Below are 17,496 nucleotides of genomic sequence, written 5' to 3' on the forward strand. Positions count from 1 at the left end.
AACTCTCAGATTTAAAGAATCAGCAAATAAGCTAGGAGTTCTCAAAAATTACTACCACCAGAAGCCAATGAAATTCTCTTAGGATAAATCCTCCTGGTTGCTTTACACACATCATGCCTGGGTTAACCAGAGGGTTCATTATGTGTGCGTAGATAGTTTGCCCTTTGGCCAAAAGTGGGCCAGTTAGGGAGCCGGCATAAAAGCTGAGGAGTCTAAGTCCATCATGGGGACTGATCAATATTTATGAATTAATGAAAATCTAAAATGCCCTGTTTGATCCAGACAATTGGCACTTTTGCTCCGGGGCTGGAATGAAAAGGTGGATTCGAGGTAGTCTCTGGGGCACGACAAGGAGGCTTTGAGCTCTACTCAGTCTCTCCCCCAAGACAAAGTGATGACCATCTTTTCCTAACTTGTAAAAAAAAGAAAGAAAGAAAGAAAAGGAAAGAAAAAAATGTTTTTAAAGCAGACACACCCATCTGCTCAGACTGCTGGGTCATCTTCTCTTTGGCTTGGATCTCCAAGTCACCTTCTCAGAGCCTGGCAGAAAGATAGAGAGGCAGTGATTCTTCCGGAAGCCCATGAGAGGGCCTTGCTTTGTCATCTGCCTCCTTTCCTTGAGAATTCCCCCTGGTGATGGACAGGAAACTGGTTGCAAACCCTATGCAGCCCTGGGAAGGGTGTCCTTCCCTTTGACTATATGGGTTTGCCCCTCAGACAGAGGGTGGGGCAAGTGACCAGACTGGGTAACCCCTTTTGAAATTTCCATCATAAATGATGAGTCAGCACCAATTCGGTTCAGCACTGCTTTTGAAGAAGCTCCATTTTTCATTTGCATGGGAGGTGATGAGATATGACCTAATTCTCCAGCATGTGTAGCACACATGATTAACAGGGGAAACTGTCCCGCCATCCTTTCAAGCTCTCCTGTCTCTGATTTCTGCTCAGGATGTATGGATCTGCGAAGAATGCACAAAGCATAGTGGGTTTTAGGGGATGACAGAAAACCAGCCCTATTCCCATTATTATTTATAGCCGAAGTATGTGTGTTAAGTGTGTTCATCAATTGTGTTGAAAGACGTGGAACATACCATGAGGACCTTCTGTTTGGGTATGAGACCAACTCGTGTACAAGGCATTGTACTAAATATCTTACTTTCTTTGGGGTTTAATTCGGAGACCTAGGAGGTAAATAAAAGGGGGAAAGTATTGAACAGTTATTTATTCTGGGTTAAGAGAGTACTGGCCTAGGAGCCTGTCCTCTGGGAGTGTCAGCACACCCCCAGCCACCATTACAATGATAGCTACTGATATTCTAGTGCCTACCACGTAACAGGCTCTATGCTAAGAAATTTTTATATAAAACTAATTTGTTTGACAAATGTTTAAATACCAACTGTGTGCTTGAAACAGCAGATAAATAAACAGGCTCTTGTTGAGCCTACACTCATTCCAGGGGTTGGGGGTGGAGTTGGAGAGAGATAGCTGATCATGGTTAAGTAACTTATTGCCTTCTCATGTGCTTGGTCAGTGCTAAGGCAAAAAGGCCAAGGGCTTTATCTCCATGAGACCTCCTAGCAATCCAATGAGGTTGATACCATCACTCCAATTTAGATGCATTTGCTGAGCCACCGTACATTCCACCACTCTGGGGCTCTGTTTCTTTCTCTGTTATGTGAAGGAGTCAGATGATATGATTTATGACTCTAAAACAGGACCCCCACTCCCTCCTCCTCCCCACCCCATCCCCCCACACATAATCACTGTAGTGCTGGGTGAACTTGGCCACTTAGTTCCGGCAGGTGGCAGCTCCTGGGCACGTTGTAGTGGCTGGTGCTTAACATAGGCCAGCTTGAGCCCAGCCAAGGCTGCTGTGTAGAACCAAAATGTTTCCTCCCCTTTACCTTCATTCTTCTAAGTATTTCACATTTTCTGGTCCCCAAACAAAGCAGAATGAACATTCATCCCAACAGTGTATGAATATATCCTAGTTTCCAAACTTGAAATCCTTAAATAGCAGTAGAGAATCAGGTATCATAACTAAAGATCATGTTTTTCAATTAAATTAAGACAGTATTTGGGTGTTTTCATCATAAAGGACACAATGGTGCACCATTGTGTTGGCCTCTATGAGAGAGAGAGAGAGAGAGAGAGAGAGAGAGAGAGAGAGAGAGAGAGAGTGTGTGTGTGTATAACCTGGTTACTTCCCTTTCTACTAGATGCTTGCCTTTGCTTCTTGGCCTTTCCATCCCAGGCTTGGTTTGGCATCTTTGGCTTCAAAGTGTGCAATCAGGAGGCAGTTCTGGGCCCACCAGCACCACTGGAAATTCTTAGCTTCAATGCTTTCTCTCCTGCACAGTCTGCCTTTTAACCATACGTGGCTGACTGACTAGAACATGTGTTTTCTGTTGAGGTTGGGTGCCGAGTGTGAATAATAGAAATTGCCCTTGTTATGAACACAAGCACTGCACCCGGACAGTGAGGCCCAAGACCTACTAACCACATTGATTGGCTGTCCCGAGGGCAGAAATGGTTACTTTGCTGGAGTTTAAAGAACAGGTGAGGACTTCAACATAGTTTGATGATAAGTACCAGCAAGAAGATCATTCAGCAGTTAATGGTTGAAGGATCATGCTTTTGTGTCCAGAGTTAGAAAGGGTCATGGCAGCCCACCTGGTTCTGACCAACTGGGAAACTTGGCAGAAGGATCGGGCTTTCTGTTCACTTGCTGGGAGAGCCAAGAGATCTACATCAAATGACATCTATGTCTTCCACACTGTATAGTAGGTGCCTGTTTCCTTCTTAAATTCTCCTGTCTTCTCTCTTTTTCTGACTGTGCATTGACCCTCTGGTTCTCTTACAACTGCGCCAGCTTAACCCACTTTCTTCCCTCAAAGATCTCCATTGACTTTTCTGTAGACATTTCAGCTCTGACACAACCCATCCAAGAACCAGCATTTAGAAGCCACTGGCTTTGGATTACTTCAGAATTTACTTTTATCAGCAAAAAATGAGCATTATCATTTGAGGTCTGTAGAGAGAAAGAGGAAAGAGCTTCCTGTTCCACCCAGTGGGCAAGGCAACACTTTTTAAATGCTTGTCTCAGGCACAGGAAGTGGGTCAGGGGCATGCGTCCCCTTTGCGGCCTTGGCCCTGGCAGTGCCGAGGTGCGTGCCTTTACTCTGTGTGGACGTGTGTTCTTGTACTTAGGCCTAACTGCTCTATTAGATTATAAAACTCTTGATGGCAGCCTCCTCCTAGACCCAGTTCGTTCTACTTGGTTTCTGCTTAAGTCGTATTTGTGCTTGATTACACAGGGATAATATATTTCTGTTCTTGAAATGTTTGCTAGATGGGCATTTCACTGTCAGTTCTTAGAGCCCACGTGCTTGGGAAGACCTTCCACATCTCCTTTCCTTGCAGGAGATCAGACCGTAGCATGCTGATGTACAGAGAGAACTTATTAGGGTTTCTGCACTCAGCAAGTGAAACGCATGGCCTAAAAAGCTGTGTGTGAATGCATTCTTAAAAGTTATGTAATTCATATAATGGGAACTTTCAAGCAAATTGTTGGGCCTCCTGACACTGAAGAATATACATTTTCAAGTGCAGAAGGATAATGTGGTATATTGTCACCTAATTCAAAATCTGTGTCATGCTTTGATACTCAGTGACTGAAGGACATGCCATCTTTGGGTGAAGAGCCTTTAGATAAACTCTGAAGTGAGTTGGAAGGGAAATGTTGAATTGCTGTTCCTAATGATTTTTGCTTTACTCGCAGGAGTTGTACCCTGGTCAAATATCATGGAAATCTTGGAGGAAAAAGACGGGGTCGACACAGAGCTGCTAGTTTACGCGATGACTTTAGTGAACAAGGTTGGTCAATGTTTGTTATGGGTTGAATTGTTTTCCCCCAAAGCTATGTTGAAGTCCTATCCCTGGTACCTGTGGATGTAACCTTACTTGAAAATATAGGGTCTTTGCAAATGTAATCAAGCTAAGATGAAGTCATATGGATGGGCCCTAATCCATTATGACTGCTGTCCTTTTAAGGACAGAAAGAGAAACACGTAGAAGGAAAGACGTACACATGTGCTCATGAAGAAGGCAGCCATATGGAGACAGAGGCAAAGATTCGAGTGATACATCTCTAATCCAGGTGATGCCAGAGAATGCCAGGATTTCCAGCAGCCAGTCTAGGGTGAGGCAAGGAAGTACCCTCCCCTAGAGCCCTCAGAGAGAGCAGGACCCTGCCCACACCTTGTTGTCAGGCTTCTATTCTCAAACTATGACAGGATCAATCCCTGTTGTTTCAGCCGCCCAGTTTGTCGGGGTCTTCAGGATTCATTCCCAGAGATGCTGCTCTGGCCAAAGGTCGGTCTCACACTGGCCTGGGACAGCCCACTTTTGGGACTGGACTTTCTTCATGGTGGTGGCTCAGTCCTTCATCATTGAGGCTGGGGTCAGGTGGTTATCTTTTGCAGATCGCTATACTCTAGACCAGGTGTAGCCCCATCGCAGGCCTTCAGCCCGTCATCAGCTGGCCTGTGTACTGTTCAAGCTGCGGGGTGTAGGCCTACACGGCAAACCCCATATCTCTTCCTGAAATATAACAGAAGAAACATTTTCCCTCATGAACTGGGGACAGGTTAGTAGAAAGCAGCATCATTACAAGGAGTAGCTTCTACTAGATATTTGGCTCAATGGATAGAGCGCCGGCCTGCAGACTGAAAGGTCCCAGGTTCGATTCTGGTCAAGGGCATGTACCTTGGTTGCGGGCACATCCCCAGGAGGAGGTGTGCAGGAGGTGGCTGATCGATGTTTCTCTCTCATCGATATTTCTACCTCTCTTTCCCTCTCCCTTCCTCTCTATAAAAAATCAGTAAAATATATATAAAAAAGAAACTACAAAACTATCTTCCAAAGTCAATGTACCATTAAAAAAAAGATGTGCAAACTCCAACGGTAAAGCAGTGTGGTCCTGGCTCCTCCCTCAGCAGAGGAGGGGAGCGGAGGAACTGTGAGATGGCCCAATGCATGGAACTTCCTACACTGCGACTGACATCAAAGGGGGTAGATTAGCTTGTTCATGATCGGGGAGGTCTTGCTAAATGGAAATAAACGAAAACTTCGTCCATCTACCAGAATAAATTCCGGATCAATTCAAGAGTTCATTGTAACACATCAAGCCATAGAAAAACGAGGAAAAAAAAAACCTCAACATAAAAGATTAACTGGTCTCTGGTAGGTAAAGGTTACATTAATAATACCACCAGTCAAGAAAAATTCCGAAGGAAAGGACTTAAATATTTCAGTGCACACAACTCTCTAAGGCGGTGATGGCGAACCTTTTGAGCTCGGCATGTCAGCATTTTGAAAAACCCTTACTTAACTCTGGTGCCGTGTCACATATAGACATTTTTTGATATTTGAAACCATAGTAAAACAAAGATTTATATTTTTGATATTTATTTTATATATTTAAATGCCATTTAACAAAGAAAAACCAACCAAAAAAATGAGTTCGCGTGTCACCTCTGACACGCGTGTCATAGGTTCGCCATCACTGCTCTAAGGTCTTATCATTAAAAATGAAAACCACAAATAAAAGCTCAAGGCAAGTGACAGACTAGGAAATTGTTAGCAGAAAATTATACTGTCCTAAATATATTAAGAACACAGCGGAAAAAGTAATAGCATTAAACCTACTGAGATGAAAAGAAATGTTCAGGAAAACAACATTTCCCGGAGTCAGTGATTGCTTTTTAACGAGAGGCGTTTGCTGGTGAGGCTCAGCAACCTCTATGACAGTCCTAGTGGGGAATGAGCACCACTTTTTGGTAGATGATAATTTTGCTTTTATTTTTAAATCTGTGAGCTTATTTTACCATGCAATTTTAAAGCAATTTTCTGTTGGGTTTTAAAGATTAAGGTCATCAATTTCCTGTCATCTTCAGTCACTGACATTGTTTTGGAAAGCACTGAGTTCAGCAAAAATGGAATTTTCTCTCTTGCTCAGTGTTTTCCACTGTAATGCTATCCGTTTTATTGGTGGCGGCCATGCCCAGCTGTTCTGATGGCCCTGGCAGCGTTCGCATGGTGTGGCCATTCTGCTGCCAATCCCTGGCACGGACCCAGTGCGTGTCAGACTCTCCTTGGCATCCGACGGCATTTAATGTCCAGGAATTCCTCGCTTACTCTTTCTCCTCTGGCAGTTCTGTCTCATCTTTTGTTAGTTCTGGCCCAGAGGAAGTCCAGGCAGGTCCCCAGGACATTACTCCAAATGTCATCTTTTCCTCAAAAAGGTCAGCAGACAGCTGGCACCCATGCTGGGTTTGTTTTCTGTTGTTGAGTTTTAGTCATGTTTATTGCCCCAGTGAGTAAAATCCTCTAAGATCCCAAACAAAACAATGCAGTGGAATGTTACGTGGTTCTGGAAAAAATTTACACTCTGAAATCTAGGAAATTATTATAGTGGGTTTCTAACTTTTGTTTCAATAGAGTAAAAGATGTCCTAATGACACAGAATTCAAAAACTTAACAGTTTTATGAAAAACAAGGGGACTAAATTCTAGCCTGCTCATGGTTCTGAGACTGAGGTCTCCCTTTGTTAAACAGGGCCATGAATGGGGGGTTTCCAAGATCCAGACTAATCCCCCTCCATCCTGCCCCCCACCTTCCACCCATGTTGTCAAATGATTGAGGGGTTTCAGAAACTATTTTTTTTACCCTGCAAGCTGAAGTTATATACAGTCAAACCTTGGTTCTCGAAAGTCTCCCATCTTGAACAATTCGGTTCTCAGCCAAGTTGTTCACGGAAAAAAATGTCTGGGTTAACTTCTCTCAAGCCACAAACAAAGGAGAGAATGCACCAGTATGAGTCAGTTTACAGCTAAACCTTGCCTTGTTAACATCTCAGGAAATTGTGCTGTGAATGTGTGTGTGTGTGTGTGTGGTGCTTTTGTTGCTGGCAAGTGCATGATTAGCACAATTTTAAAACATAAAGAGGCTATTAAGAGTGCTAAGGCTGCTAAGGGGTGAAGGGCAATAGAAGAGGCAGAAAAGATGTTGATTTGGATAAAGGAAAAACAGTTAGCCAGTGGCAGCATTTCGGAGGCAGTGACATGTGAAAAAGCGAAGATGCCGCCTGCTGACCTCCTGAGAGACAACCCCTGGAACAAGTGCTGAATGTGGTTCCTTTAAGGCTGGTAGGGGGTGGTTCGTTAAATTTAAGAAGTGTTGTTTATAGATTTAAAAGTACATTAGACATGTACTGCATATAAGAAAGGTTAAAGAAAGGAATCATTTTGGGGGTCTGGAAAGGATTAATTCAATTTATATTTTTTCTAATGGGGAAAAAATCATTCGATTTTTGAACAAATTGTTTCTCAAACAGACTTCCAGAACAAATTAAGCTCAAGAGCCAAGGTTCCACTGTAGTGTCCTGTCCTGATCCAGCCAAAATTCCCTCAGTGGGCCAGATACTGGCCACCTCATAGAATAGGATGAGTCAGGTGAGGGCTGAGCAACTGGGGTGTTACCGTGGGGCTGGCTGGAGTGTTGGGGAAGGAGGATGTCAGGGAGCCCAGGCAGGGGTGCTGCTCTAGCAGGGCCAAGGGGTAGGTAACCTAGATGGGATTCATGCTTAGTATTTGCCTATGTTTTTATATTTTATTTTATTGTTTTTAAATTACCATACAGAACATTGGCTTTTTCCCTTTGGTATTTAGCTGTATATGTTTTAACACATACATAGTTGTGGATGGCCTTCATAATTAGGATCGAGCACATCTCCCCGCCACCCTCTCTATTGTTATAATGACATCCTGGTCCCCGTTCACGCCCCTGACAAACCCTGATTTATTCTCTATCACGATAGTGTTGTTATTTCAAGAATATTACATAGAATCGGATGGGCTGTATCCCTCTGAGGCTGTCTTCTCTCAGTGGGAGAAGTTTGTCTGTTACTGGCTGTACTGACAGCTCTCTCCTTCCTGCTCCTGGGCGTGTGCATTGTAAATACTCCACAGTTTGCTTATCTCTCCCCCCCACTGAAGGAGATTGGGGTGTTTGCAGCTTTTGGTTTTCACCAATAATGCTGCTACAAACGTCTGTGTTCAGGCTTTGGCCACACTGGCTTTATCCTACAAGAAAGATCAGATGAAAACCACTGGAGAGGACAAGAAAATGTCCGTTAGGTGCCCGTCAAGATCTAGTTGTCACGAGGTCTGGAAGACAAGATCTGAGGGGAAGCAGGCAGCAGGCCGTGAGGTGTCACCTGAGCGTGAAGGCGGCAGGAGATGTTTTCCTCGCAGACAGTTCTGGAGCTGCCACCTTTGCCAGAAGGAGGCGCCGTGGCAGTGAGGTGTCAGGGGAGAAATGAGAGGGCAGGGTCGGGGAGAGGTGGGTGTATGGCAAAATGGCCCAGCACGTTAGAGAATATTTGAAAATAGGTGAATGTGTTTCTAAGATGTATAGTCCCCTCCTGTGCAGGCGGAGAAAGAAGCTGTATGTGTTTTTGGCGAAAGCTGCCTCCCGTGTAGGCACAGCCACACATGAAAGGCAAGGAACGCAGGCTTGGCTCAAACCCACATTTTCACAGGAAATGACCAAAGACCTCTTAATACACTCAGTTCTGGGCCTGTTTTTGAGCCAAGGCTCTGTGAGCCTGTTTGGTTCCATAGACCTATTTGTTTAATTATTTGATAGTAATCTTCCCAACCAATCATGGTTGGGCCTGCTAGAGGGATGGGGATTAGATCAAGGAATTCAACCCCCTGGAAACTTCTGAGCAGAACTCAATAGGGAAAAAGGAAAGAAGGAGGGGACCAGAGAGATGAGGACACTGCCAGAGGCCTCTCTCAGTGCCTCATCCTGGCCCTGCACTGTTGGGTAGAAAGCTTTCAATCCGACACCAAACATCAACTTACCACATTCCTCCAACTGTGTGTTTGGCACAGTCAGCAGTCAGGGCACCTCCCGCCGTCAGCCCTGCCCTGGCCTTGGTGTCGCCATTTCCACCTCCTCATCCTCTAACCAAGTTCTAGAGACTGAACCCAAAGGATGGGCTTGTTCTGATGGTAACCTTCTTTGAGCAGGTGCCCACTTTTTCAGGTAGCTTTGGGAGCCAGGCCGTCCAGTGGGCTGGTGTGCCTGCTGATGCCTCAGGGACTGCCTGGCCTGGCGCCTGCAGGCACTGGCGCGCACTGGCACACCTGGCCACTCAGGTGCATGCACCATTGATTATAGCTTCATCTGGTTCACAGCCTCCTGCTCCTTGGCCTCGCTGGGGCCCCTGACGAATGAACTGGATCCCAGTTATTTCTCATTCATTTCTGATCTCAGTAACAGTGAGTCATGTCCTCTTGGCTCAGCCCAGGAAGGAAAAAGACTTTGTTTGCATTATGAATAAAGACATTCGTTCCAATATTAATAACCCCAAACTAGAAGTGTTAGGGAAGTGGTGTTGTGAAAAGATCATTAGGAAAGTATTGGTTTTTTTTCTCTTGGGGCAGTCTCCATGTTTACAATAATTTTGAAATTTATATGCAGGGTTCTTAGAAATGCAAAGGTAGTGAAATAAATAGGGACTAAAGGTCTGTGTCTGAAACTGAAGGCCAGAATGACTTGTGTAGAAGGCATGAGTGTGTGAGGAGATGAGAATAGCAGCTCTGAGAGAAGTTTGTCCTAGGCCTTCAGTAACTTCCCTCAGGCTAACTCCTTCCCTCCAGGTCTTTATCTCCCTCATTCATAAGATAAAAGACTTGTAGTAAGTCACCTCAACAGTCCTTCCAGTTCTTTTTTTTTCTAAATATTTATTTTTATTGATTTCAGAGAGAGCAAGGGAGAGAGAGAGAGAGAGAGAGGAGAGAGAGAGAATCATTGATCGGCTGCCTCCTCCATGCCCCCTACTAGGGATGGATCCCACAACCTGGGCGTGTGCCCTGACCGGGAATCGAACCATCGAACCGTGACCTCCTGGTTCATGAGTCAATGCTCAACCACTAAGCCACGCCAGTTGGGCTAAAGGTCTTTACAGTGCTGAGCAGAGGCCTGGTCTGAGATCATCCTTCTTGTAAGAAAGGTAGAATTCAGAGAAGTCGGCTGTTTCTTTCTTGGGTTATTTATGTATTTATTTGTCTCTAGATTGCTGCTTTGGAATTTCTCATGTTTTCCCAAATTTCACAGACCAGAGGAAGGCCTACCAAATTGAAAGAAAAGAGAACCATTACATTGTTATCACTCCAGCTGTTGGTAGATCGATTTTTTTAAAATATATTTTTATGGATTTCAGAGAGGAAGAGAGAGGGAGGGAGAGGTAGAAACATCAATGATGAAAGAGAATCACTGATCGGCTGCCTCCTGCACACCCCCTACTGGGGATCAAACCTGCAACCCGGACATGTGCCCTTGACTGGAATCGAAACCAGGACCCTTCAGTCCATAGGCCAACACTCTATCCACTGAGCCAAACCATCTAGGGCAGTAGATTGATCTTAACAGGAGTTGCCAGTCACCGACTATGTTGGTTTTCTATTGCCATGTAACCAATTACCACAAACTTAGCAGCTTACAACAGCACAGATTTATCACCTCACAGTTTCCGTGGGATGGGGTCCAGCACAGCCTGCCTGGTCCTCTGCTCAGAGCCTCACAAGCTGCTGTCAAGGTGTTGACTGGGGCTGGAGTCCCATCTGAGGCCTGGGGTCCTCCTCCAAGTTTTGTGGTTGTTGGCAGAACTCACTTCCTTGCAGCTGTAGGACTCATGGTGGCTTGCTGCTGCTTCGGAGCCAGCAGGATAATCATTCTCCTACACTGAGCTCAGGAAAGGCCTTAGCCCACTCTAAATGGCTCACCTGATTAGGTCAGGCCCACCCAGGCTAATCTCCCCATTGATGAACTCAAAATCATCTGATTTGGGACCTTCATGACATCAGTAAAGTTCCGTCACCCTTGCCATGTAATGGAACCCAGGCATGGGAGTGTTCTGCCTCCACTCAAGGAGAGGGGAGTACAGAGCACCTGACTAACGGGGTGGGATCTTGGGGTTCATGCTGCTTATGCCACAGAACGTTTTTCTCAACTGAACTTGTTATCTGTCTTCCTTTGCCCCCATAATGTTATAATCACGGCCACTGGCTACCATGTAAAACAATGCCCTGAGGGCCTTGAGACAGTTCCCTAAGACATGTCTGTGTCCTGTTCTTTCTCCATCCAGACGTTGTCAGGATTGCCAGACCAAGATACCTTCTACGACGTGGTGGACTGCCTGGAGGAGCTGGGCATTGCGGCTGTGTCCCAGCGGCACTTGAACAAGAAAGGGACTGACCTGGACTTAGTGGAGCAGTTGAACATTTATGAGGTAACAGAACATGCCTTTTATAAGGCATCTCCCAGCTTGGACAAATGTCGGAAGCCAAGGTCAACATACTCTAGACCTATGGTTCCAAGTGTGTTGCAGCAGCGCTTTTCCCAGTGCAAGTTCTCAGGCCCAGGCCCAGGCCTGCTGAATCAGAAACTCTGTGGGCGGGCCCAGCAGTCTGTCTGCACAAGCCTCCTGGTGATTGTGAAGCACGCTCAAGTGGGAGAAGCGCTGATCTAGCAGAAACTTGGTAACTTGCTTCCTTGCTTATTTATTTATTTATTTATTTATTTATTGCTATTTTAATTTAAAGAACATGCATCTTATCAGCAGTACTTTCATTCAGGCTGAAGAAAGAGAGAGAGAGAAGACAGGTCATATTTCTTACACTGAATAGGGGTTTAACTTCAGGCAGGGCCTACTACATAATTTGTAGGGCAAAATAAAAATGAAAGGGGGAATACTGCTGTTAAAAATATTAAACATCTTTTTACTTTCTTCCCTGGTCCTTCTCACCTTGTTATGGTGTCTTTTTATTTGCTGTTAATGTCATTGTAAGGACAGAAAAGTTAACATTTTAAAGTATCAACAGGAGTTTTACTGTTCATTGATATTGTGCACTGCCCGTTGAAAATGCAATTATAAGAGCATCTAGCCTGTGTGCAGAATCAGCGGAATGTGGAGTCTGCCCCTCCTGCATGCACAGGTATTTTGTTCTTACCGGAACAGGGAAGAACTGTGAAAACTAGCTCAGCTATTTTTATTTCATTTCTTGGTATGTGCTCATTCTGTCAACACTCTATCTTCAATTCACTGATGACTAAGGAAGGCTAAAAGGAAAACGAACTGTGGGCTGTCCTATCTTCTCATTTTTTTATATGTTATCATTTCAGCTTAAGTGGTTGGCTAATATGGGAAAGTAACACTGTTGAGAAAGGGTAGGATAGAACCCTTGCATTACCATCTCTCTCATTTAAAACAAGTTCTGGTTTTAGTGGAAAGCATGGCCGCTGGGGAGGTCAGTGACTCTGCTTAGCCAGTCAGAGGTGTGACCCACTCACCTTGTACTCACTTGTCGTCTCACTGAATGCCCATGTATCAGGGTCTACCAGAACTCTATGCTCATGGGCGTGTGGAATGGCAGACATGCATTTTGCGCCTACTTCCTCCAGCATGCACCTGCTCCATCGTCCTACTGGACTTCACTTACAAAACCAAATTTAAAGTTAAAATTACTAAGAATTTCAAGACGGTGAAAGCAGAGCCCTTGGAGTCCTGTACACATGCCTATGAAGCAGGCCCTGCTTTGGGTTGAGCATCATAGCTTAATGGCCTGTTGACTTGAGCTCTAATTGCTCCCAGTGGGCCAAATGCCCCCCTGTTATTCAAGTTATTGATCTGATGTGACTATTGTCTGGACTCTAAATGAAGGTTGGAGCACATTTTTTGAGGAGCAAATTACATTCCTTGTTGCTAAGCCTCCTCATCCCAGTTTCCTTCCATGGCCAATGGGAGACAGAATCTGGAGACATGTTTCCTCTTGGGTGGTGTGAAGTCTGAAGGCCTGAGACCCAGGAGAGCCAGTGATGTAAGTTCCGCTTGGAGTGCAGAGGCAGGAGGAAATCAATGTCCCAGCTTAAAACCCTTGGGCAGAAAAAGCGAATTCTCTCTTACTCAGCCTGTGTTCCCCTCAGGCTTTCACTGGACTGAAAGAGGCTCCCCATGCCGGGGAGGGCAGTCGTTTTACTCCGTTTAAGCAATTTGAATGTTAATCTCATCGAGAACCCCCCTGCATAGACCTATCCAGAACATTGTTTGACCAAATATCTGGGCATCCTGCGACCCAGTCAACTTGATACACACAATTAACTACTCTAGGCCCTGGGACACAGCAGCCACCTAGTCAGTCAAGGCCACTGTCCTAAAGGAGCACTTATTCTAATGGGGTGCAGACAGTGACCAAGTACATGAATAAGCTGAGAATCTGAGATTGTGAGCATGAAGAAAAGACGATGAGGTGGGGTGAGAAGCTGAGGTGTGGATGAGGAAGGCCCATCTGAGATGACAGCCTAAAGAGACAGTGTCGTAGAGAAGGGCACTGGAGGAGAATCCAGCTTGGCAGGTGTGAAGAGTCTAAAGGAGACTGGTGTGACTGGAGGGTAAGGCCTGGGAGAGCAGCAAAAGCAGAGGCTGGCGAGGTTGGCATCCTGCAGGTGCTACATCCCATGGGGCCTTCTCTGCTCTCTCCTTCTTCCTAACTCCCTGCAGCTGAAAACAAGGTGATCCCCCTGAGAGTCATATCTCACTATGTCATTTCTGTTGAAGAAAACAAACAATAGTGAGTGAATGAATGGCTATGTGAGTGAATGAATGAAAACCCTTTTTTCATGGCCAGCAGGACATAGCCCAAACTGCTTGAGTTAGTACAAGGGCCTACACAGCCTGTGGCCTCAGACCCATGTGACCTTTCTTTTTGCCATTCCTAAGATGTCTGAAGTTGCAGCCATGTTCAATATCTCCTCTTTCTCAAATGTGAAAGACAGGTCTTTGGAGACCTTCTCTTGATCCATTCTCTTTTCTGCACCTGGAATATTCTTCCTTCCAGTTCTCAAGTTAGCAAACACGTACTCCTCCTGTGGGAGTCACCTCAGGTGTCTTGCATCCACGGGGTTTCCTTGGCAAGGTAAAAGGGGTCCCTGCTGCTTGTCCCCTACACATTGTTTCTAACCCAGGGAAGAGCACTTGCTTATGTTCACACCCTGAACTGAACAGTCCTCAGGATGTACCAGTACTTGCTTGTCTGTTTCCCTTTGAGCTACTCTACGTCAGATGTCTCATTCCTCTCTCTAGCTCTAGTACACAGCAGCACACTTGCCCAGAGTAGAAGTTCAGTAAGTGCTCAAATGTCTCTTTTAATATCACATGTCTTATGACAAGGTGTTTGTCAGATGCTGGGTTGAAGGAAGGGCATGATTTAATCAGAAAGCAGCTAACCTTAGAGGGAAGATGCCCTGAGTACTAACTCAAGGTGACAACTGAGTGCTGTATATACCAGGCGAAGCCAGGATTTTTATTTTGTTCTGAAAGCTAATGCAGTTTAAAAAATATATATTTATTGCCTCAGGACAACTACATTTAGTATACACAGGGCAGCAAGGAGGCCTGTAAGCACAGCCAATATTTTCCTCTATGAATGTTTGTAAGCAATTAAAGAAAACTTGGTTGGGCTTCTAGAATTCTTCCTAATAGTGGAAGATATCTGGTGACCATATGTCCTGGACGTTCTGGGGACAGGCCCAATTCCATGTAATTTAATTCCATTTCAGAAAGGTGATTTAATCGATGTTTCATTCATTTGAATTTTTATAGCTTTATATAATTTTACAAATACGTAAATTCACAAGTCAAAATAAAAAGGGATCTTTTGTCAGATTATGTGTTCTAACTTTCAATTCTCAAAATGCAATCCTAGTAATGGGAAAGGCATCTTAAGGCTGGAGACTTTGGGGGTGAGGGGTAAATGGTACTTTTAGAAATAATTGACTATTAGGTTAATCTCTTAAGATCCTTCTTTGTTGTAGGTGATAAAAAAATGTCTATCAGTTAGCTCTTGGGCATAACAAATATGCCAAAACTTCATAGCCCGAAACAGCAAGTGTTGTTTATGATTCTGTGGGTCAGAAATTCAGACCTGGTCCAACTGAGAGATTCTCATGCAACTACAGTCATCTGATGGCTGGACTGGGGTTAAGGGTCTATGTGGCCTGATGAACCTGGTTTGGCATTTGATGCTGGCTGTTGGCTGGGCCAGGCTAGCCTATACCTCTTCATATGATAGCAGCATTTTAGAAGGGTAAGTCCCAAAACACCAATACTTTTCAAGCCTCTGTTTGCATCACATTTGCTGATGTCCCATTGGCCAAAGGAAGTCACGTGGATAATCCTGGACTCAGTGTAGGAGGGGGCTACACAAGGTTAAGGGAAGTGCTATTCTCTGGGAGCCTAGCACTATTATGGTCTGCCACAACCTGTCAAGCAGCTTAGTTCCTTTTTGTTTTTCTTTTTAATCTATTTTTATTGATTTCAGAGAAGAAGGGACAGGGAGAGATAGAAAAATCAATGATGAGAGAGAATCATGCATCAGCTGCCTCCTGCATGCCCCCTACTGGGGATTGAGCCTGCAACCCCCGTGTGTGCCCTTGACCAGAATCACACCCGGGGACCCTTCATTCCACAGGCTGATGCTCTATCCATTGAGCCAAACCAGCCAAGGCATTTAGTTCCTTTGAAATTGTACCAGGATTGGCATCAACTTCACTTAAAAGTTCAATTAAGTTGTGTGCATATGAATTAAAACGAAGATGTGGAATAGCAATATGGAAAAGGCTTGCATCTGTTATATAAAGATGGCTGCCAGTCATGGATGTTAGTAGTAGTGTAACAATATCAACTCAAAGAAATGCTAATAACTTTTGGCCTCCATCTGGAATGTTGAGATTGTTAGATATTAAGAAATTATTTTAAGAGAATAGTGGTTATGGTTTTTAGAAATCCTACTCTTTTGGTTATTATATGGAAATGTTTACAAATGAAATGATATAATCTTGGATTTACCTCTAAAGAAAAACTGGCTGTGTAGGGTTGGGGCCCACAGGGAATGGGGTGTAAATGAGACAAGATTGGCCAGGAGTTGATCACTGTTGAGCTATCACAGGTGATGAGCACATCACAGTCTTTATACTCTTCAGCATACTTAGTGTGCTTTTGAACATTTCCACAATAAAACATTAGAAAGAATGCTCAGGTCATTCGGTCACCTCAAGGGCTGGTGAGAGTTGTCGCAGATGCCACCTTGAACTGCTCCTACCTGCTTTCTCAGTGGGGTGGGGCAGGGTGTACGAGCAGTCAGTGCTCAATTCTGGAATCTGCTTGCTCCTCATCTAGGTTTTAGTTTACAGTGTTCCACAGTTAATTAAAAGAGTGAAAAAGGGTCCAGCAAATGAATCACTGCATCATCTGGGTGAGAGTAAGGATCTTCCAGGACAGGGCTGCTCTCACCCATGGAGACCACTTGCTGCACTTAGAATTAACTAGATTCCACACTACAGGTTCTGAATACGTCTCATAGTGAGTTCTGTACTCTCCAGGTGTTTTCTGGCTCTTAGGGTTCTTGCCTCTAATCTGTAGGGCTCCCTAGAATCAAAAGAATTTGGAACTGTCACTGTAGCCCTAATGTAAATGTGAAATCTCTCTTCCTGTCATCAGCAGACACTGGTGAGTCTAGGAATTATCTTGTAAAAACAAAACCATGAGCGAACATCAGCACCAATTTCATGTTCCGTTCCCGACTGCCAAGCCCGAGGCTCTGCCCCTCCCACCCCTCCATGCACTCTTCTTGTTTTAAGGAAATGGATGTTTTGTTGAGGATCTGAACTTAGAGAGGCCCCCATTGAATTCCACTTTATGGTGTTGCTTTGGTAATTTTCCAGATTTTTTTTTTCATTTAAACTCTCTGATTGTCTCTACCTTCCTTGACAAAAGGCAGTTGAACTGGGTTTCACTTCATTCACACAGGGAACTGGGAGCCGAATGCTATTTGATCTTTGGATCTCTGAGGTTAGACAAGGAATTAGAACTATCTGAACTCTACTTTAGCCCCTAATCTTATTATTCCAAATGTGTGCTTAATAAGAAGCAGAGTCAATACCCAGGTCAGAATAAGTTCAAATGGTCTAGAATTTTTATCTCAAAATGAAGAAAAAGTAATTGACAGGAACTATTTAATATTTAAAAACACTGTCCTTGGTTTGGTACATAATCGTCTTCAAACTTTCCCCAGAGAATGCCATTTAGAGAGTTAACGTTGAGATGATAAATGTGATTAACCAAATGCATCATTTCTTTGTTCTTCCAGTTAAACCAGACAGGGGACCCTTAGGGAACAAACTTTCCAATGAGATTTTATAACAACAGAGCTTTTTCTGAACTCATATCAATTTTTACTTCAATCCCCCCCAAAATTATGTCTGGCTAGTAAATTCGGAGACACAAAAAAGCCAAAATAGTCTTAAATTGCCTTTCTATATCTGAGAGTTTGTTATAAAATGTATCTGGCACAGAAATAAGAGTTTTCA

The 17,496-nt window shown here is 44.3% G+C and overlaps 1 protein-coding gene across 5 annotated transcripts in view; it reads left to right on the plus strand.

Moving 5' to 3' along the window:
- The window catches only part of FHOD3 (formin homology 2 domain containing 3), a 386,194-nt gene that overhangs the window by 249,297 nt on the left and 119,401 nt on the right, over positions 1 to 17,496 (plus strand). For all 5 annotated transcript variants that reach the window (XM_070421006.1, XM_070421007.1, XM_070421008.1 and 2 more), the window contains exons 8-9: positions 3,782 to 3,876; positions 11,219 to 11,362. In XM_070421006.1, the coding sequence (XP_070277107.1) occupies positions 3,782 to 3,876; positions 11,219 to 11,362 (239 nt within the window). The remainder of the gene's footprint in view (positions 1 to 3,781; positions 3,877 to 11,218; positions 11,363 to 17,496) is intronic.

Source organism: Myotis yumanensis, unplaced genomic scaffold (assembly GCF_028538775.1).
Source record: "Myotis yumanensis isolate MYYU_CA2020_CCGP unplaced genomic scaffold, mMyoYum1.0.hap1 SCAF_7, whole genome shotgun sequence".
NCBI lineage: Eukaryota > Metazoa > Chordata > Mammalia > Chiroptera > Vespertilionidae > Myotis > Myotis yumanensis.